At 41.8% G+C, this 23,819-nt stretch overlaps 1 protein-coding gene across 4 annotated transcripts in view; it reads right to left on the bottom strand.

The window, feature by feature from the left end:
- LOC129707543 (DNA (cytosine-5)-methyltransferase 3B-like) overlaps positions 1 to 23,819 on the bottom strand; it is a 98,414-nt gene that overhangs the window by 65,167 nt on the left and 9,428 nt on the right. For all 4 annotated transcript variants that reach the window (XM_055652673.1, XM_055652676.1, XM_055652675.1 and 1 more), the window contains 3 exons: positions 19,530 to 19,606; positions 7,864 to 7,975; positions 2,886 to 2,986 (listed from right to left, as the gene is read on the bottom strand). In XM_055652673.1, coding sequence (XP_055508648.1) covers positions 2,886 to 2,986; positions 7,864 to 7,975; positions 19,530 to 19,583 — 267 coding nt within the window. In that variant the 5' untranslated portion in view covers positions 19,584 to 19,606. The remainder of the gene's footprint in view (positions 1 to 2,885; positions 2,987 to 7,863; positions 7,976 to 19,529; positions 19,607 to 23,819) is intronic.

Genomic DNA, 23,819 nt, shown 5'->3' with positions numbered 1-23,819 from the left:
CCTATTGACATGCCTCAAGAAAATTCAGTGTCCTTTTTCAGACTGGAAGTTATCAGTTTCAATTCTTTCCTTCATTTAATCCCAACTTTATTGTGTAGTCTGAGAAAAGTGGACACATCCTTGTTGTAACAGCAACATAATGAATCAGAAAACTAGAATGAACATAGTCCAAAAAGAGCAATCTATCTAGTGTAAATAAACCATTCCTAAGCATATTTTCCCAATACAGCCTATCTTCAATTTCAAATTACTAGTTATAAGCATTGCCAAACAAAATATCTTGCAGATACATAGATACAGTGCAGACAGGCCCTTCAGCCCACTGAGACCATTTGACAGACTAACGACAGACCGACTAGCAATCTGAAGTAGGGTCGTGGCCCAAAATTTCATGAGTCCAATCCCTCCACAGATAGACACAAAATGCTGGAGTAACTCAGCGGGACAGGCAGCATCTCTGGAGAGAAGGAATGGGTGACGTTTCAGGACGAGACCCTTCTTCAGACTGATCTTCAGACCCTCCACAGATGCTGCCTGACCCACAACAGTCCATCCTGCACTTTGTGTTCTGCTTCAGATTCCAGAATTTGCAGTCTCCAGTTGAGACAGGAACTATCCCAACATTTGCAGTCTCTAGTGTCTCCATTATCGATTTCCATTTCATTGCTCCCTGATCTATAATATACAGAGATACCCCTTGTTGTGTCTCAGCATCAATCCACTTGCTTGGACTTCAATCATTCCACTCAAGAGTTAGCCATTTTCCCTCCCTCCCTTTTGGTCACTGCCGAAAGATAAACACTCAGATATAAATAATCACCAACATACTTCAACAACAGTCACATTTCTGTAATCATGCCATGATCTTCTGTTTTAAACCGCATCTTGGTTTCTTTTTCTCTGAACATTAAATACATTTTAAGTTGGACTTTCTTGGTCTTGCACAGATTCACCTCATGTGATTCCACACTCACTCCCTTCTTTTAAAATATCTTTTTGAACAACGTGTTCAGCTTTTGACTTTTGCTGTAACTTCCAAATTATAAAGTTGAGAGCTTCAAATATGAACAATGCTAAAACTAATCAAGGCAGCTTGACCTACAGATTTTCTTGTGCTCAATAGTCAATATCAATAGTACTTTATTGTCAAATGCACCAGATACTGTGAAATACTTTACTTTGCATACAATCCAGTAATCATGTACTTTACATAAGTAGAACCATATATAAGTACACAAGTCCAACATGGGCAGGACCTACACAGTGAATGGTGGGGCTTTAAGAATAAGGGGTAAGCCATTTAGAACAGAGACAAGGAAACACTTTTTCTCACAGAGAGTTGTGAGTCTGTGGAATTCTCTGCCTCAGAGGACGGTGGACGCCGGTTCGCTGGATACTTTCAAGAGAGAGCTAGATAGGGCTCTTAAAGATAGTGGAATCAGGGGGTATGGGGAGAAGGCAGGAATGGGGTACTGATTGGGGATGATCAGACATGATCACATTGAATGGCGGTGCTGGCTCAAAGGGCTGAATGGCCTACTCCTGCACATATTGTCTATTGGCACTGGGTAGTGTTGTAGAGCAGAGGGATCTAGGAGTGCAGGTGCATAGCTGCCTGAAGGTAGAGTTGCAGGTAGATCGGGTGGTCAAAAAGACTTTTGGCACATTGGCATTCATCAGCCAGAGTATTGAGTATAGAAGTTGGAAGGTCATGTTGCAGTTGTATACGTCGTTGATATGGACACTTTTAGAGTCGTGTGTTCGGTTCAAGGCACCGTGTTAATGTCACGCTGGAAAGGGTACAGAGATTTACGTGGATGTTGCCAGGACTAGAGGGTCTGAACTATAGGCAGAAGTCGAGTAGGCTGGGACTCTATTCCTTGGAACCCCAGAGTAGGTAAATTGTGGACCAGAGGACATAGGTTCAAGGTGAAGGGAAAGAGATTTAATAGGAATCTGCGGGGTACCTTTTTCACACAAAGGGTGGTAGGTGTATGGAACAAGCTGCCAGAGGAGGTAGTCGAGGCTGGGACTATCCCAACATTTAAGAAGCAGTTAGACAGGTACCTGGATAGGACAGGTTTGGTGGGAAATGGACAAAATGCTGTCAAATAGGACTAGTGTAGATGGGATATGTTGTCCGGTGTGGGCAAGTTGGGCTAAAGGGCCTGTTTCCATACTATATCACTCTATGCGTCCAATGATTGTAGTGTAAAAATAGTAGTTTTCTTCTGAGGAAGTACAGAAAGAGTCGCTACTTTTCTGGCACCAATATGTACCTTTCAACTATCAGGTTCGTAAAAATACTGAGTCTTGTCCTAGCACACGGGACATGATTGTGACCATTCCCCAGGTTCGGTTCAGATTAGTTTATTGTCACTGCTCTGCTTTGAAACTTCCGCCAGGAGCCTGCAGTTAAGTTTCACCCCTGTAACAATGCAATGTTTGCGTCAGACGCAGAACAATAGATGACATTCTCCATCTTTCAATCCGTCGCAAACACATGAGGAAGACTACCCCAGAAGCACTGATCATTGGTCATTATTTCAATCTGCATCAATTTTTTGCAACCATCTGGTGTCGAGAATAAATATATTCTAGAACGAAGACTTTGTTGGGCATGGCAGGCAACAACCATATAAGATCGTGCAACAATTCCCAGGTCATTTTTGGGAAAATTGAATTGACAATGCTCTTGCAAACACACAGCACTTCTTTCCATGTTTACAAACAGGTATTTCATTACTTCTTGACCAATATGCCATGCAACAACCTTTACGATTAAGATGATAACTGAAATGTCAAGTGCATTTTGCTTTATTGTGTAAAACGCATGCTGCCATCGCTGGAAACACTTGGTAAATGCAAGACTTAAGGAATCTCACCTCTTCGCTTTCTTCTTGGCATCTCGATTTACCCTTTGGCCTCCCATCATCAAGCTTCCTCCCTAGACTGCTTTCACTCGATAGAATCTCCATGTCAGAATCTGAGAGAGACAGGAGAATCTACTTAAAGCAAGAGGAGGCAAACTAAAACTTGAGTTATCAGGTAGGCACAAAAAGCTGGAGTAACTCGATGGGACAGGCAGCATCTCTGGAGAGAAGGAATGGGTGACGTTTCGGGTCGAGACCTGTCTTCAGACTGAAGAAGGGTCTCAACCCGAAACGTCACCCATTGCTTCTCTCCAGAGATGCTGCCTGTCCCGCTCAGTTACTCCACCTTGTTGGTTTAAACCAGCATCTGCAGTTCCTTCTTACACATTGAGTTATCAGGTTGTCTCCTCTGAAATTCAGAAACTCAAAGATCGCACTGGTGGAAAACACCAAGTCCTGGAGGAACTCAGCAGGGTCAGGCAGCATCTGTGAGGGGAATGGCAGATGTGTTTGCGGGTTGGGACCCTTCTTCTGGCCCGAGTTCCTCCAGCACTTTGCTATTTGCACAAGATTCCAGCATCTGCAGTTTCTTGTGCCCCTGATGCCAATGGTCATTTTGCTGATGCCTTTCCATCTTTTTGCACCAGCTTTGCAATATGGATGTGCAACATTAATGGGATAAATGTTCCCGATGTTGGGGGAGTCCAGAACCAGGGGTCACAGTTTAGGAATAAGGGGTAGGCCATTTAGGATTGAGACGAGGAAAATCTTTTCACCCAGAGAGTTGTAAACCTGTGGAATTCTCTGCCACAGAAGGCAGTGGAGGCCAATTCACTGGATGATTTCAAGAGAGTTAGATTTAGCTCTTGGGGCTAACGGAATCAAAGGATATGGGGGAAAAAGGCAGGAACGGGATGGTGATATTGGATGATCAGCCATGATCATATTGAATGGTGGAGCTGGCCAGAAGGGCCGAATGGCCTACTCCTGCACCTATTTGTCTATGTTTCCATGATAAGAAGAACGATCCCAAGACAGATCCCAATATTTATATATTGATCTTAACACAACTCAAAAATAGCTGTGCTTCATTATATTCTCTTACATATTCTAAACGGCTAAATTTTCTCTCAATTATCAGTTAATAAATTATAATTATTAGTTAGAACTATTCACTAGCTTTTTGCAGTGCATTTGGTAGACAAAATCAGTTGTTTTCATTGATATATCCCCCCTCAAGTTTTGAGTTGGTGACAAATTAATTCAATAAACTATAAACTAAAAAGCATTAAATCAACACATGTTAAAATATAAACATATTAAACACAGAGAGTACAGCACAGGAACAGTCCCTTCAGCTACAATGTCCGTGCAAACATGAAGCCAAGTTTAACTCATCTCCGCTGCCCACTTTTGATTGATATCCCTCTTACAGCAGGCAGTGAATAAAGCGAATAGCATGTTGGCCTTTATAACGAGAGGAGTTGAGTATAGGAGCAAAGAGGTCCTTCTGCAGTTGTACAGGGCCCTACTGAGACCACACCTGGAGTATTGTGTGCAGTTTTGGTCCCCTAATTTGAGGAAGGACATTCTTGCTATTGAGGGAGTGCAGCATAGGTTTACAAGGTTAATTCCCGGGATGGCGGGACTGTCATATGCTGAGAGAATGGAGCAGCTGGACTTGTATCCTCTGGTGTTTAGAAGGATGAGAGGGGATCTTATTGAAACATATATGATTATTAAGGGTTTGGACATGCTAGAGGTAGCTCGAAGTGCTGGCGCGAAGGGCCGAATGGCCCACTCCTGCACCTATTGTCTATTGTCTCTTGCATATCCAAGTGCCCAACAAAAGCTTCTTAAATCCCACTGTCATATCTATCTCTAACAGCAGCCCTGGCTGTGTGTTCCATCTTTAAACTTTGCCCTTCTCACCTTAGCTTTAAGGTGTGTTAATAAGTTAATCTCAGTTTCGGTAGATTTTTGCGGTATACTATATCAATATAGTCACATCACATCACTCCAGTCCTCAAACAACTTCACTGGTTTCCCATCTCCCACCGGATCACCTACAAAATCCTGGTCCTCACCTACAAAGCCCTCCACCATCTGCCCCCCCCCATATCTCACTGACCTCCTCTCCCCCTACCAACCCTCACGGTCCCTCAGATCCACATCAGCCGGTCTCCTCTCCATCCACAAGTCCAACCTCCGCAGTTTTAGGGACAGAGCCTTCTCCAGGGCAGCTCCCAGGCTCTGGAACTCCCTCCCCCAACTGATCCACAATTCCGTGTCCCTCACCATCTTCCAGTCCCGCCTCAAGACCCATCTCTTCACCTCTGCCTATCCTTAGCCCCACGTCCCCCTTCCTTTTCATCTGTGCATTAATTGCCTCATATAGTGTTTTGAATTGAATTCTGTCTTTACTTTGTGTACTAGTCATGTCTCTACTATTTATTTCATTCCCCTTACATGTTTTTCCTCTACCTGCTAAATTTTTGTAAGGTGTCCTTGACTATTGAAAGGCGCCCATAAATAACATTTATTATTATTATTATTATTAATAACATCATCATTCCACCAGGGTGGAAATGTCGAAAACTAGAGGAAATAACTTTATTCCACCTTGGGGAAAAAGTTATATTTATTAATATAGTATAAACACAAAAAAAAAAATTACCAAGCCAAGTTTAACTACGTAGAGGCTGTCACAAAAAAACCCACTGGATGTGTTATTCTCACTGAATAATGAATATGGTTACAGTCAGAATTGACAAAGAAACACAAAAATATTAGCACTGTCTTAGACCACAGAATTACAATGTTGCTGCTACTGGTCACTAGGGTACAGGAAATTACAAAAAGAGTCAATAATCAGAAAGAGATTTGTGAGTTTTGCTTACATAATTCTGCTGAGTTGCTAAAGTAGTGCTTCACTGTGAGTTCCTTCCGCTAATGGACATAATAAATGATCCAACAGCAATTCAACTCGGATAGAGGTTTCACGCTAATTAAAACGCTCATCAACAATTGCTCCTCTCTCTCCGGCCTCACCACACATTCATTAATTACAGTCTTACTCATGAATAATGTACATCATCAACTTATTTGCATTCCACCACAATGCACAGAATATCGAACAGGTATAAAAACTCGACTGAATCTTCATCAAGGTTGTGTTTTCAAGAATTCTGTTTTGCCTCTATTGTGTAATTGTATCCTGTCCTGTGGACATTAAATAGGTCAAACAACAGCAAAGTCTTTTTCTAAAATGTAATCAGTAACACTAGAAACCTTGTTGTTCAAATTAAAGTTGCTATCTTTAAAAATACACAGATGTCAGAGGTAAAAAAAAAAACCCCAGGGAGAACAGACATAAATAATTGGAAAATAGATTATAATAGGAGAAAATTAGGTTCAATATTTGTACCGAGTGTGGAACAAATCTCATACATTTAAAGGATGTGTACTGGGAGGGCTGTGACCTTTCACCCAGAGTAGGGGAATCAGGACACTGGGGACAGAGGCGAGGGGAAAGAATGAACAGGAACCCGAGGGTGAAGTGTATATGGAGCGAGCTGATACAGAAAGTAACCAAGGCAGGTACTATAACTACATTTAAAAGACATTTAGACAGGTACATGGGTAGGAAAGGTTTAGAGAGATATGGGCCAAACACGGGCAGGTGAGACTAGTGTAGATGGGGCATCTTGGTCGGCATGGACAAGTAGGGCCGAAGGGCCTGTCTCCGTGCTGTGTGACTATGACCTGCGGGTATGTGGACCATGTGTTGGAAGAGGGAGTTAGGTTGAGTATCTATTTTTTGACTAGCAATAACGTCGTTTCCTTCAGTGTCATAATCTTTCTTTCATTCCAGGGCTTCTCCTTATAACTTTCAATTGATGCCTCTTGGCCATTGATCTCTCACCTGTGGGATACAGGCCCCTACCTATACAACCCCTCGTGGTGTTTTAACCCTCCATTAACTCTACCATTAGTCCCTCTTCCAAGGGGAAAAAAACTCTGGTTCAGCCACTCCTACAACTTCCATTCCCTGGTTAGACACAAAATGCCGGAGTAACTCAGCATCTGTGGAGAACATGGATAGATGACGTTTCGCAGAGTGCTGGAGTAACTCAGCGGGTCAGGCAGCATCTGTGGAGAAAAAGGATGGGTGACGTTTGTGTCAGGGAGCAGTGGCCTAACTTTATCTCAACACAAAGTGTGGTAGATATATGAATCACGCAGCCAGATGCAACTCCTCCAACCTCATCTACTGTATCCGCTGTCCCAGGTGTCAACTTCTCTACATCAGCGAGAACAAGCACAGGCTCGGCGATCGTTTTGCTGAACACCTCCGCTCAGTCCGCCTTAACCTACCTGATCTCCTGATGGCTCAGCACTTCAACTCCCCCTCCCATTCCCAATCTGACCTTTCTGTCCTGGGCCTCCAATGCCAGAGTGAAGTCCAGGACAAATTGGAGGATCAGCATTTCATATTTCGCTTGGGTAGTTTACACCCCAGTGGTATGAACGTTGATTTCTCTAACTTCAGATAGCCCCTTGCTTTCTCTCTCCTCACCCACCCCTTCCCAGTTCTCCCACTAGTTCTCCTACTAGTCTCCGCCTATTTTTTTATCTTTGTCCCGCCCCCTCCCCAACATCAGTCTGAAGAAGGGTCTCGACCCGAAACGTCACCCATTCCTTCTCTCCATAGATGCTGCCTCACCCGCTGAGTTACTCCAGCATTTTGTGTCTAGCCAGATAAGGTAATTCAGGCAGGTACCATAACAACATTTAGAGGACATTATGACAGGTACATGGATAGGAAAGGTTTAGCGGGATACGGGCCAAATGGGACGAATGTGGATGGGGCATCTTGGCATTTATGCGTTGGTCCGCAGGGCCTGTATGTGTTGTATGTCTATAATGACTGCAGCACAAGAAATCTGCACAGGGTGCAAAATGAAACCATCCATGCTTGTGTCCTTACCTGCGGTGCTATCAGTTCCACTTTGAGTGGGATTTGGGCTGGGGGTTTGGGAACTGGACGTTGTTGCTTGCTCCCATTGATCCAGTTGGTGAGTTTCCCCATTCATGACAGGCTGTGCAAAATAAATACAATATGTAGTCAATATTTGACAACTAAAAAATTCATATATAATCACCACAAATGAACCTTCAGGTTCTCCTCCAAGTCACACACACACACTATCCTGATTTGGAAATATACCACAGTTCCTTTGTTATAGACAATAGACAATAGGTGCAGGAGTAGGCCATTCGGCCCCTTGAGCCAGCACCGCCATTCAATGTGATCATGGCTGATCATCCCCAATCAGTACCCCGTTCCTGCGTTCTCCCCATATCCCCTGACTCCGCTATCTTTAAGAGCCCTATCTAGCTCTCTCTTGGGTTGAAGTCCTAGATCTCCTTGTAGTGGTTATATCAAGTCGTCAAGTCAACTTTATTTGTCACATACACATACAAGATGTGCAGTGAAATGAACGTGGCAATGCCTGCGGATTGTGCAAAAACTACGGAACAGAATAGAACAGAATCAGTATTTACATATTAGAAAAAAAAACAGCAATTTTAAAAAGACACAACACAACAGTGAGGACTGCAGAAGGATTATGCCAGTTCAAGAAGGTGGGTCACCAGCTTGTCCCAATTCATTAAATGTTGGAGAAGGACACGAAGTGTCATAGTGGCATCCAGAGTCACAGAGTGATACAGTGTAGAAACAGTCCCTACAGCGACCAATGTGCTCCATCTACACTCGTCCCACTTGCCTGCATTTGGTAAAATAGTGTTTAAGAGGGAACTGCAGATGCTGGAGAATCGAAGGTTACACAAAAAAGCTGGAGAAACTCAGCGGGTGCAGCAGCATCTATGAAGCGAAGGAAATAGGCAACGTTTCGGGCCGAAACGTTGCTCTGTCTGAAGAAGGGTTTCGGCCCGAAACGTTGCCTATTTCCTTCGCTCCATAGATGCTGCTGCACCCGCTGAGTTTCTCCAGCTTTTTTGTGTAACCTTTGGTAAAATAGTGATGTCTAGTGGTCAGAGCCTGCAAGTGCACCTTGACCAAGTCCAGTGAACACGGACATTATAAAAGGTAGGCAGAAATGCTGGAGAAACTCATCGGGTGAGGCAGCATCTATGGAACAAAGGAATAGGTGACGTTTCGGGTTGAGACCCTTCTTCAGACTGATGTGGGGGTGGGGGGGGGCTGGAAGAAAGGAAGGGGCGGATTTTTCCAGCATCTGCAGTTCTTAAACATTTCATCCTCTCCGCCTTCCTTCCTTTCTTCTCCCCCCCCCCCCCCCCCAGTCTGAAGGTCTCGACCCGAAACGTCACCTGTTCCTTCACTCCATAGATGCTGTCTCACCAGCTGAGTTTCACTGGCATTTTTGTCTACCTTCGATTTTTCCAGCATCTGCAGTTCTTTCTTAAACAGGCATTATAAATGTACATCATAAATGTGTATGTAAGCATTTACAATGAGAAGACAGGAAAATGGCAATAAGGAAGTCTTTGAATACTATTTCTTACTGGACACAAAATTGATCCCGTATACGAATAAACCATCATATCATAACAGTATTATTTCTGATCACTCACCATTGACTTTTATACTTAAAATTGAGGGAATGCCGAGTATAAAGCCTTTTTGGAGGTTCAATGCACACATATTAAATAACCCGCAGGGTTATGAGTATATAAAAGAACAAACAAAACTTTTTTTCGAAATAAATGACACACCGGGTATTTCTGCACTGCTATTATGGGAAACCTTCAAGGCATATATTCGCGGTGTCATAATCTCTTACCAAAGTTTTCAAAATAAGGAAAATAAAAGAGAACTTCAGCGGATAGAACAGAAAATAAAATTACTAGAACTGGACAATGCAACTGACCCAACCATAAATAAACATAATAAGATAACTTTATTGAAATATAAAGTCAATAGAATACTATCGGCTAGAGTAATAAGATTATTCCAAATTACAAAACAAGCACACTTCGAATTTGGGGATAAGCCACATAAACTGCTTGCGAGGCAACTGAAGCAACGAGAAAAGGAAAAAACTATTACAAAAATTAAATCGGACAATGGTGAGTTTCTAACATTGCCTAAGGATATTAATAAGAGGTTTGCCCAATTTTATCATAATTTATACACATCCAAAATAAAGACAGATGTAAGTAAAATTACAAATTTTTTAGATAATTGCAAGCTCCCAAAATTGGATAGTTTAGAACAAGAGCAATTAGGAGCACAGATTAATAGTGAAGAAATAAAACAAATAATAAACTCATTGAAAAATGGGAAGACCCCAGGACCAGATGGCTTTAGTAATGAATTTTATAAAAGATTTCAGGAGTCAATTGTACCAAGATTATTTAATTTATACACGCAGGCTTATACTGAAAATAAACTACCAGAAACCCTAGCAGAAGCTACAATAACGCTTATACCAAAAAAAGATAAAGATTTAGATGAACCTGGTTCTTATAGAGCTATATCACTTCTAAATACGGATCAGAAAATTTTAGCAAAGATTCTAGCTAGAAGGCTAAATAATTATATTAACAATTTAATAAATACGGATCAAACGGGATTTATACCCAAAAGACAATCATTTAATAATTTGAGAAGGCTTTTTAATATAATGTACTCTCATAATGAGGACAATGAAGATATCTCAGTGGTCACGTTGGATGCAGAGAAGGCATTTGATCAAGTAGAATGGCAGTATTTATACAAGGTACTACAAAAATTTAATATGGGAGAGAATTTTATTAGATGGATTAAACTACTTTATGATAGACCTACGGCAAGAATATTAACTAACAATACGCTATCTCCAAAATTTTACTTATCAAGGGGTAATAGGCAAGGGTGTGCCTTATCACCATTGCTATTTGCCCTTATGATAGAACCGCTGGCCGAAAGGATTAGAAATCACCCGAATATTCACGGATATAACAGCAAGGACTCAAAGAATAAAATTTCATTATACGCTGATGATATCCTTTTATATATTACTAATACACAAACGAGTATACCCACCTTATTAACACTAATTGAGGAATTCGGCTCTTTTTCAGGATATAGAATAAATTGGAATAAAAGCGAAATTATGTCTTTAAAACCACAGGATTCGAGACACTTACTAAAATTCCCCTTCAAAATTGCAACAGAAAAATTCAAGTACCTGGGTATTCAAATTATGAGAAGACACAAATCATTATTTAGTGCCAATTTTATACCACTATTAAATAAACTGAATGATACGATTAAATTTTGGAAAACGCTTCCGCTCTCAATGATAGGTAGAATTAACGCTATAAAAATGACTTTCTTACCACAATTAATATATTTGTTTCAAGCGATCCCAATATATATTCCAAAATATTTTTTCAAAAAATTAGATTCCACTATCACTAATTTTATATGGGACTACAGAACACATAGAATTCAACGAAAGCATTTGTGCAAATCTAAAGAAGTTGGGGGTTTATCATTACCTAACTTTATATATTACTACTGGGCAGTGCATATTAAGAACATAATATACTGGCTGGATAGTTCCACTCAGCAGTTGGAGTGGTAAGAATGGAGAAAGAGGAGTGCTATCTGCACGATATAGGAACGATCCTGCTCTCACCGATAAAATTGAATAGTATAATATATAAGAAGAACCCAATTATTCACAATATAATAAGAATTTGGAAACAAATAAAAGTATCCTTGAAATTAAATAATTTATCAGTACTAACCCCACTATTGAACAACCCCGCATTCAAACCTTCTCTCATCGACAACACATATCAACAATGGGATAGACTGGGGATTAGAAAAGTAGGGGATATGTATGAAGTGGGCAAACTGTTATCATTTCAACAATTAAAATTAAAATTTAAATTGAAGGATAATCAATATTTTAAATATATACAGGTATGCGACTTTATGAAGAAATATACACATAGATTTCAAACTATATTTTTAGATCCTTTAGAAGAAGCAATGAATATTAAGGCTGATTCACAAAAATTAATATCATACTTTTATAATAATATATTAAATAGAGAATCACCCTCAACAGAAGCATTAAGGGAAGATTGGGAACAAGAGCTAATGATAAAGATCTCGAAGGATAGATGGGAAAAGTATTTGATGAATACACATAACTGTTCTATTAATGCAAGACATAATTTAATTCAATTCAAATTATTACATAGACTATATTATTCAAAAACGAGGTTGAATAAATTTTATCCAAACGTCTCTCCCAGATGCGATAAATGTCTGTTTCAAAACGCTAATATAACACATTCATTTGTAGGATGTACAAAGTTGAATAAATTTTGGAGTGATATATTTGATATATTTACAAAGATTTTCAAGTCAAGAATAGAACCCAAAACGGAATGGATTATATTTGGAATAATAGGAGAAGATACCAATTTAAATAAAGATCAAAATGTTTTTTTTAAATTATGGGTTAATAATTGGAAAGAAATTGATACTTAAATTTTGGAAAAATACAACCACACCAACTGTTAAAATGTGGATTAGGAATATGATGGACATAGCACGCCTTGAAGAAATGAGACTCTGACTAATAGATAAATATGACCAATTCTTAAGGAGTTGGTCTCCTTTCATCGACTTTTTGGAATCATGTGACGCAGCGGTACCGTAAGGATTGCTGATTTCAGTTCATGACGCGGATAGATCTACATCTCCGAATACAGATTTGAAAAATTCTCTTTTAAGGGGCCTTCTCTTCTATTTCTACTTTCCACTTTCTCTCTTCCTTTTTTTATTTTTTATATACACACTTCACGTTTTTCTACTCTCTACCATCTATTTTTTCCACTTTTTCCCCTTTCTATTGTTTTCTTTCTCTTGTCCTGCTTACTTCCTTCTTATAACATAAAACTAGAGGTTGTACATAGAATGGATTACGGTATTACATAGTTGGCACCTAAAATTAGGTTCCACTGTATTGTTTTGTGCTGTATTAACTTCTAATAAAAAAAAAAAAAAAAAAAAAAAAAGGAAGTCTTTGAATACAAAACATGCACTTCTTCCTCTTGCCTATGGCGTGCACAGCCTAAAGTTGCAGAACAACTTGTTCTATTTGATCTTATTTGTTTATGCACGCCGGGTTGATTGCATTCAGTGAAACAGGGCGGACCACGTGAAGGTTGTAATCTCCCAGCCCAAGACATGCACGATACTTAAGTACATGTTTTTATTCTTAACTATAACCTGTGCTTTTATTTCAAGGACCAAAAAGTGCCGGTAGGCATATATATCAATTAAAAATCAAGTTACATATATCAACAATGTTTTAATCAATATATCCCCCTCATCTCATCTGAATATGTGACCAATCAGCTAATTTAATAAACTAATAACTAAAAAGTATAAAATCACCAATTTAAAAGCCCTGTCCCACGGTACGAGTTCATTCCAAGAGCTCTCCCGAGTTTAAAATCAAATCAAACTCGTGGTAAGCACAGAGAATGAACATAGCGGGTACGTCGGAGCTCGGGAACGTCTCTTAGCACTAACGGCAGGTACTCGGGAAGACTCGCTAACGGCAAGTAAGCACGGGAAGACTCATGAAGATTTTTGAACATGTTGAAAAATGTCCACGAGAGCCCCGAGTACCGACGAGTGGCCATTACCGTAAATCTCAGAGTTCGAATCAGGGCAAACTCGGGAGAGCTCTTGGAATGAATTCGTACTGTGGGACAGGGCTTATAATCTACTTTTTAACTTTTTAGAGGTGCCAGTTGCACTGTATTGTCACAAAATAAAAGAACTGTATATAAATTAAAGGTGGAGAAGTGCACTGCATTAATTTCTGTAATAATATTTTAACTATATTTTGGATCTTTATAACATTAGTCAGTGGCAGCACAGTTCTTACAATGTAAATGAAGCTTTCAGCTCAAAGATGTGGCTGGGTTTGACCAACCTTATTCCTTTAAGGTCTTGCTTAAACATCTTCAATGGGAAAATGACCCAAGTCACAAATTGAAATAACTGTATCCGAGTGAAAATATGTCAATTTGTACACTCAAAGAACCAAGACTCTGAGTTAGACCAGGGAGGACCTTCACAGTGAATGGTAGGGATCTGGGTAGTGTTGTGCAGCAGAGGTATCTGGGAGTACATGTACATATGCAAGCCAAATATGGGCAAATGCAGAGCTGGCAGGTTTGGTCAGAGCATTTCAGTTTTCTAGTATCTGAAAATCAGTATTTTGTTGAGGAAATCAGTATTTTTACCCGGTGCATTTTGCTAAAAAAAAAAATAATTGTGTTTTTATGTGCGGTCATACCCATGTAAGAGTACAAGAATCCATAACTTTGCTACCAATTGACATGTCTTCTACGCACCTTACTTGACAGTTCATTCATTGCCATCTCTTTGTACACTGCTGTTTGAACGGCTGCTTCCTGCTTTTAGCACCAAATGATGATACAGAAGCCATTTTGGAAGCCTCCTTCTGCCTCCCTCGCTCCCTCTCTCTCTCTCCCTCCCCTTTCCCTCTCACCCTCCCTCTCTCTTCCTCCCTCCTTTTTTTCTCCCTCCCTCTCCTTCTCCCTTTCTCCTTCTCCCTCTCTCCCTCTTGAGCCTACGCACCGTTCTGTAAAATCTAGGCCAATCCCAATGTAACTGCAATCCCACTGGTAACCTTTCACCACTAGACTTATCCAGAATTCTACCACTGCCTGAACAAAAACCAAAGGCTCAAAGAGAATTCCAAAGACTCATTGTAATACGAGAATTTTCCTGGTCTGTGGCCCATAGAGCTGTGGCCATAGCGCTCTGTTTAAAGCCCATAGAGCTCCAGCCTGTAGTGCTATATTAAGAACCCATAGCGCTGTAGCCAACAGCTCTTTGTTTAAATTCCCACGCGTTAAACTGACAGCGTCTGTTTAAATCTGGAGCGGGACAGGCAGTGACCCTGGAGAGAAGGAGTGGGTGACGTTTCTGGTAGAGACCCTTCTTCAGACTGAACTGAACTCTGTATTTAAAATCTGTATTTAACAACACAACATCGTACATCCGTATTCTAATCGCATTTCCGTACAAAATACGGAAAATCCGTGCTACTTGGCAACTCTGCTTAGATGGGGCATCTTGGTCGGCATATTGAGATGGGCCGAAGGGCCTGTTTCCCTGCCGTATGACTCTATGAATTAGCCACTTCGTGGTACAGTGGTAGTACAACGGTTAAGATACCAGATTAGTTGTCAAAAATGTTGGAGTAGCAATCTGTAAGTCTCAGTTCAAATCCCACCGTGGGAACAGCAGAGTTTAAAATTAATTAATCATCTAGAATTGGGTGAGTGGAAACACCGGCTGCCTAGGCACAAGGGATCTCCCGGTTGCCAACCATTTCAACTCCCCTTCTCATTCCCACACTGACCTTTCAGTCCTGGGCCTCCTCCACACACAAATTGGAGGAACAATACCTCATATTTCGCTTGAACAGCTTACAATCCAAAGGTATGAACACTGAATTCTCTCATTTTAAGTAACTTGCCCCATTCCACCTCTCGAGTCATTTACAGTTCTCCACATTGTTTCTCTTTGGACCACATTTTCCCCGGCAAACAATCGATGTACCAGGCAATGCCCTGCCCGAAGGTAGACAAAAAATGCTGGAGAAACACAGCGGGCGAGGCAGCATCTATGGAGAGAAGGACCTCGGCCCATATGTGGCTGGCACTGATCAGCATGGGCGGAAATCCTGGGGTGGGGGATGGGGACACGGCATTTGAGAGGTGGGGGACAATCCTCCCCACGCTTTGTAATCCGGACTTTGTCAGACGCTTTCTAAGGGCTGAATCGGCCCGTTCGCGGGGCCTTTCAGCACCTGGCGCGGCTTAAAATCAAACTGCTGGATCGAGGCTCCCGATGTTGCACCACGATCCGGGGGCGGACGAAGCTGCTGTTGCAGGAGTTCGGAGTCGATCACCAACCAGGTCATCTCCCGATGTTACAGTCCACAGGGCCCACGGCCTAAGCCGTGTGTGTGTGTGTGTGTGTGTGTGTGTGTGTGTGTGTGTGTGTGTGTGTGTGTGTGTGTGTGTGTGTGTGTGTGTGTGTGTGTGTGCGCGCTCATGCACGCCAGCCAATAAAGCCCCCCCCCATGTTTTGATAGTGATTTCCGTGCCTGCTGATCAGTCATAGTCTTTTCTCGCCTCCAGCTCTTCACCTCCCCTCCCCCCACCAACCACTTTCAGTCTGAAGAAGGGTCCCGACCCAAAACGTCACCCATCCTTTTTCCCCCCCAGAGATGCTGCCTGACCCACTGAGTTACTCCAGCACTTTGTGTCTATCTTTGATATAAATCAGCATCCGCAGTTTTGGGTTTCTAAAAAAAGCACCTACTAGTCTTAGTGATAAAGATCATGTAACGTCACTGGCTCGTTATCTGATTCACTAATGTTCTAGTGTGCAATACATAGCGAGCATGTGTTAGTAATGACATCTGATTGCCTTACCAGATTAAACACTTTCCATGAAAATGCATGAATAGCTGTCTGCCAGCAGAACTGAGCTCATGCAAGTGCCATGCCAGATTTGAACACTCTCAGATCAGAACGCAGATATCCTACACCTCCCATTGGCCTTGTGGTTTGGTTCAATGCTCCCTTGAGCATCTGAATGTTAACCTTGCAACTCAGTTCAATGCACCACTCAAAGGGTACAAACAGAACATGGAGGCACAAGAGATTGTAGATACAGTCTACCCTTGTTATTAGACCCCTTTATTACCGATTTTCAGTTATAGAGGGCTGTCTCCTTAGAAACACAGGCTGCTAGTTACTGTGGAGGCTATTGACATTGACGAGGCATTGAGGGGGGGGGTCCAGGACTATGAAACCCCGGATGCCTGTTCACGAGTCAGTCACTCTGGAAGATCACGAGGGAGAGTCCACAACTGTGATTCTAAGCTGTGAATCAACTGAGCTGTGAGTCTGCAATGTACTTGCAATAAATGATTTGTTAGTCCTTAATGACAATACAATGCGTTGTTTGGCAATTTGGTGGCCTGCACTCTGCTTGAAATGGAATTTCAAGGAATAGCTGTGAGTGAACTGCCAGCCCACCAGCCCTGAGTGAGTGATCTGCCAGCCCACCAGCCCTGAGTGACTGAGCCGCCAGCCCAAGAATCCATTCGGCCCACACTGTTCATACTAACCCCTGGAAACCAGTCCCTTCGGCCCACAACACCCATACTAGTGCTCCAGAAAGCCCCCCCCCCCCCCCCCCACTGGCCACCAATATTGCAATTGGTGGAGAGGTGAAATACTGCATTGAGGGAACGGCCCTCCCGTGTGAACATGGGACCCAACGGGACCCACTTAGTCTATTGGTCTGTTATCATGAGGATTTACTGGACTGGAATCTTGAGCAAAAATATCAAGTGCTGGAGGAACTTGGCAGGTCAGGCAGCATCTGTGGAGGAAAATGGACAGACAAGATTTTGAGTTGGGACCCTTCTTCAGATTGCAAAAACAGAAAATGCTGGAAAGATCTCATAGTATGTGCATTGAACTCAGCATGGGGTATAGGAGGCTGAGATATGGACGCTCTGAAGATGAAGTGAACACTCGTTCTTTTCCCCCCAAGGTAGAGTATTCCAAAATTAGAGGGCATAGGTTTAAAATGAGAGGAGAGAGTTCCAAGAGGGACCTGAGGGGCACCATTTTTACTCAGATGGTAATCCATATCTGGAATGAGTTGCCAGAGCAAGCATCAGAAGTCGATACAATTAAGAATGTTAGAGACCTAACGAGACCTAAAGCCTATTGTCCTGGCAACAGCACAGGTCTTTGATAATATTGGCTGCCTTTTTGAGGCAGCACCTCCTGCAGATCCCTTCGATGGTAGGGTGGTACTGAGTCTCCAAAATAACCGTCTGGAAACCAACTGTGTACTCTTGTGCACAACAGAAAGGATGCTGGAAAATCGCTAATCGCAGAAACAACAGATCACTTGCTTAAGTTTAAGAACGTGTGCAGAATTCTACTCTCAATCAGATTTATAAACTGGAACAGAGGAAAACATATCATCTGAAAGGTTATTAAAGTATTATATTAATTTGCTTACTAGATATATTCTTAATGTATTAGTTTACTTCATACATTTACATGTCCTGATATATGCACAATATGTAGGGCACAGATGGTTGAATAGTTACAGTATCAAAACCAACACACTGGAGTAAGTTAAATTTTGACTCCTATATCTTGCGCCCCGAGGTATACGTTTTAGCTTAATAAAGAATTAAATCTTCACATAGTTTAAAGTCTAACATTCTTGTAGCATGCCCCAGGAATTTAGTATTTTAGTCATGTAACGGGTAAAAGAGATTCATATCGAAACAGGAATTATATCATAAAGCTTCCAGTTCTATTTTGACCAGCATCGACTTCTTTCCTATACTTCCATGTTTTTCTAATCCAGACCATCGTGAGAGGAAAGGAAATTGTCTAAATCAGGAACTAAGACGAGGAGGCAACTTATCCAACAGCACAAGGCAACTGTCCTGCCATATCTCTCGGAGTTGATTATTCGGTAAGACCAAACACGTCCTTGCATGCAAGGCTACTGCAGTCAATGAAATACATCATCACAGATTTTGGCGACTGAAATGTGATCACATTCCGCATCTTGCGAGGCTACCTCTGGCAGGTCAGAACCCGCTGTGTAGGTTCAACAACAATAACAGTCGCCATTCACCCGCAACCATTTCCAGATGTTCTTCAATTTCACTTCCACAGCAGAGATTTAACCCAGAGTAAAGTTATCTCAGTACAATAAATTAAAAGTAAATTAAGAAAAAATTAAAACGTAAAACGCAGCAAAGTGCTCCCAGCGTACAGATCGATGGAAGAAAGTTGAAGAACTAGTGTCATAAGGCAACTTTAACTCCTTCTCGTGTCTGTAAATATCTCTCTTTAAATCGTTATTTAGTAACTACACATATTGTGTTTACGGGCCTCTTAGCTGCTGCAAGGAAGTAATTCATTGTTCCATTGTCAGTACATTAGTTTAGTTTCATTTTTTATTGTAACACGTACCAAGGTACAGTGAAAAGCTTTTGTTTGTGTGCTAACCAGTCAAAAGAAAATTCTAAACGTGAATACAATCGAGCCATACACAGCGCACAAGGATAAAGGGTAAAGGATACACCATTCAGTGTACAAGATTAAACATTAAAGTCCGATAAAAGTCACACGACAATTAAACGCTATTAACTCTTCTAGAGTCCTGGCTTTGCTGAAACTATTCATGGTTGTACATGGTCAATTTTCTATTTCGTAAAACAATTGCAATTCCCTTTCAGTTTTCATCACTCCCCCTTCACATTGACAGTTTTGAAATTTGGATCACAATGTGGGTTGAAGAATGCTGGGCTGATCACTTTAGTGCCTGCAGTCAACAGCAAGCATTTTGCAGAATACCAGGTGGAGAGAGGCAAGTCTGAAAGGATTTGATCACGACCATAGCAGCCGGACCTGCTCCCCAACTACATCACTTTAACACTTTCGCTTTTAATTGAAAACAAAACATCAGTAATGATTGGAATATTAAATATTTAAAATCTTTACCTCTAGTTTGCTGATGTCACCAGCAGTTTCCGAGTTGCAGTCGTTAGACTTCATTGTCGGCCTTTCTGGTTAAGAATCTGTTTTCAAATTACAAAAAATATATTAGTATAAATCTTTGCCTGCCATATCAGAGAATTAACATAGAACAAATAAACTTACGCCTAAAGATGTAAAATTAACGTTGATGAATATTTACCATTTAAAATGGAAGAATAACTTGTTATATTATACACCACTCAGTCACCCCAAAGTTCTTACCACCATGAGGTGGTTCTAAACAGTGGTCGGCATGGTAATGCAGAAAATGTGTCAGGTAATTTGAGTTACAAGCTGCAAGTTTTCAAACACTTTCTTCTCTACAGGGCTCACAGTGTGGAGTGACCGGTAAACCTTCAGATGAAGAATTGATATCTCAAAGAACAAACAGACCAGTCACCGATAATGAAAGGTCTAGATAGTGCGTACGTGGAAAGGATGATACCAGTAATGGGAGAGTCTAGAACCACAGGCCACACCCTCAGAATAATAGGATGTGCCTTCAAAACAGAGAATAGGAGGAATTTTCTTTCGTCAGAGGTTGGTGACTTTGTGGAATTCATTGGCACAGGCGGCTGTGGAGGCCAAGACTTGGATATTTTTAAGGCAGAGGATCAAAGGTTACAGGGAGAAGGCAGGAGAATGGGATAGGAAGGGAGAAATAGATCAGCTATGATTGAGTGGCAGAGTAGACATGATGGACTGAATGGTCTAATTCTGCTCCAATAGTTTATGGTCTTATTACAGTCTCCCCATCTTCAATGGAAATGATAGAGATATTTAAGGAAAGGTCTTACTTGTTGTGTTAATAAATTCATCAATATATTACACTGAACCTGTGAAGCCTGTGGTCTCCACCACTTAGAAGAACAAGGACACTCAGTAAATGGATCCATCCACACTTCCCAGTCTCACACCATTCCATAATGGACTGTACATTTCCATTTTTGCTTTACGTTAGATTTTAGAGATACAGTACAAAAACAATAGACAATAGGTGCAGAAGTAGGCCATTCGGCCCTTCGAGCCAGTACTGATCATCCCCAATCAGTACCCCGTTCCTGCCTTCTCTCCATATCCTCTGACTCTGCTATTTTTAAGAGCCCTATCTAGCTCTCTCTTGAAAGCATCCAGAGAACCGGCCTCCACCGCCCTCTGAGGCAGAGAATCCCAGAGACTCACCACTGTGAGAAAAAGTGTTTCCTCGTCTCCGTTCTAAATGGCTTACTCATTCTTAAACTGTGGCCCCTGGTTCTGGACTCCCCCAACATCGGGAACATGTTACCTGCCTCTAAGTGTGTCTAAGCCCTTAACAATCAATGAGATACCATCTCATCCTTCTAAACTCCAGAGTGTACAAGCCCAGCTGCTCCATTCTCTCAGCATATGAGAGAAAACAGGCCCTTAAGCCCATCAAGTCCATGCCAACCAGCGATCACCCCAGACACAAGCACTATCCTACACACTAGAGACAATTTACAATTTTTACCAAAGCCAATTAACCTACAAAACGGCACATCTTTGGAGTGTGGGAGGAAATCGAAGCACCCTTACAGAGAAAATCCTTACAGTCCACAGAAAGAACGTACAAACTCCTTACAGAGAGCACCCGAGGTCAGGATTGAACCTGTGGTCCCTGGCACTGTAAGGCAGCAACTCTACCATCGCACCACTGTGTTGTGTGGAACCCCACAGTGAAAAGGTTGTCTGCTCAATCCCAACCTAGTCATGGCCAATCGAAACTTGGCCCAAGATTAGAACATAGCACATAGCACATAGCACATAGCACAACACAGCACAGGAACAGGCCCCGTGGGCCCACAGTTTCTGTACCAAGTGTGATGCCAAGTTAAACTAATCTCCGCTGCCGGCACGTGATCCAGATCCCTCCATTCCCTGCATATCCATGTGGTTGTTATTTTCCTGTAACTGATCATTTATAGAAACACAATAAATCTCAAACATGCTTCCGATCGGTTTGAGAATTAAACACAAAATAATGATCGAGAAGAAAGAAAACATGCAACAATATCGAGTAATTAATCCTAAGGTGGATAAAGTGGTGAACTGGGCCAACCGCGCATGACTCAACACAACACCATCCTCAAAGTCTACACCCCAGTTACCAGGCAATGGGCGATGAATGACACATGATCATTTAGCCAAGGAAAATGCAGTAGAGTGCTGGAGGATAGGTTTATTATTGCCATGTGTAAGATGCAAGGTGTAGAGCTTGTTTAAGAAAGAACTGCAGATGCTGGAAAATCGAAAGTAGACGAAAGTGCTGGAAAAACTCAGCAGGTGCAGCAGCATCTATGGAGCGAAGGAAATAGGCAACGTTTCGGGCCAAAGCCCTACGGAAATAGGCAACGTTTCGGGTCGAAACCCTTTGGGTTTCGGTCCGAAACGTTGCCTATTTCCTTCGCTCCATAGATGCTGCTGCACCCGCTGAGTTTCTCCAGCACCTTTGTCTACCTAAGGTGTAGAGCTTTGTGTTTCATGCTGTCCAATCAATTCAGATGATACGACACATACATACATATCTCTGGAGAAAAGGTGACGTTTCAGGTCCAAACCCTTCTTCAGACTGGTTCCAACCCAAAACGTCACCTATTCCTTTTTTCCAGAGATGCTGCCTGACCTGCCGACTTACTCCAGCATTTTGTGTCTATCTTCGGTATAAACCAGCATCTGTATCCTACACCTAAACCAATAGAATATTGGGGAAGTACATTGGGCAGCGGACACTTTAGCACCCATTTAGTGCTGGCAGTCAAAAGCTAATTTTATTTGAAATTATCTGTGGAGCATTTCACGAGCGCATGAGTGCATTCCGAGATGCAAGTTACATTTCCTTACAGATTGGGGATAGAATCTGTAATCAAAGAACATTACAGGAGCCATTGATCAATTAACCTGCTCCTATTCCATTGTTCGTTCAACATATCCATATTTCTCAGTATAAAAATAATTTATAAACAGTTGATAGACACAGAGTACTGGAGTAACTTAGCGGGTCAGCCAGCATCTCTGGAGAAAAAGAAAATGTGACCTTTTTATTATTATTATTATTATTATTATTATTATTACTACTCTTTATTTCAAAAAGAGTAAAAAATAAATAAAAAGCAAGTGTGAAACAGCATACAAAAAATAAAAAAATAAAAACAAGAATATTTATAAAATGTCATCAACCATATCTATAAATAAATGAATCGTACTTGTCCGAAAGGGAGCAGGAAGAAGCCAAACCTTTCCTGTCGGAACCCTTGCTCAAACTATTCTTTATCTCCAGAGGTGCTGCCTGATCCAGAATTACTCCAGCATTTTGTGTCAGTCATATAGCATGGAAACAGGCCCTTCGGCCCATCTTGCCCATGCCGACCAAGATGTCCCATCCACACTAGTCCCACCTGTCTGCATTTGGTCCATATCCCTCTAAACATTTCCTATCCATGTACCTGTACAAATGTTTTGTGAATGTTGTTATAGCACCTACCTCCTCTGGCATCTCAGTCTATATACCCACCACCCTCTGTGTGAAAAGATTGCCCCTCGAGTTCCTGTTAAATCTTTCCCCTCTCACCTTAAACCATTGTTCTCTGGTTCTTGATTAACCTGCTATGGGTAAAAGACACTGCATCAACCCTAACAATTCCCTTCATGATCTGATCCACCTCTTTAAGATCACCCCTTTTCCTCCTGCTCTTCAAGGAATAAAAATTCACAGCGGATGAAAAGTGAACGTATTTATGTGCGGGTACTTCATAATACTTGATCGATGCTTTGTAGACTTAGATTGCGAGTTATTCTCCGTGCTTCTCCATGGATTGTCACCTTGTCGTGGTGGAGAAGCTTGTGCGGCCCTGAGATCCTGAGTGCGATGCCGTCTGGAGCTATGCTCCTGGTTGGGCCACCCATGGCGGTAAGGTCGAGGGGGAGGTCTCTGACAAAGAACAATCCAAGACCTCAACGGTGGAACAGGCGGAGGACGATGGCTGGCCTTAGTGGAGCGTCACAACGGCTGGGAAGGCGGATGAAGGCTGCAGCAGAAAAGGGTCTCCAGTCGTCTTGGACTCCATGCCACTGGATCCTGACCCAGATCTGTCAAGGACAGTGGGGTGGCTGTCTGTGCACCAGTCTCCCCACGTTAAACAAAGTCACGCACAGGTGTCCTCCAACCCTGGAGACACCCATGGTCAGCCATGACTGAAGTGGGCCTAAGAATATTCATTGTGGGATACCCAGCCTCTG

This window comes from Leucoraja erinacea, chromosome 21 (assembly GCF_028641065.1).
Source record: "Leucoraja erinacea ecotype New England chromosome 21, Leri_hhj_1, whole genome shotgun sequence".
Classification (NCBI taxonomy): domain Eukaryota; kingdom Metazoa; phylum Chordata; class Chondrichthyes; order Rajiformes; family Rajidae; genus Leucoraja; species Leucoraja erinaceus.
Note: the sequence above shows the minus strand (reverse complement) of the source record. Positions and strands in the feature narration are given on the sequence as shown.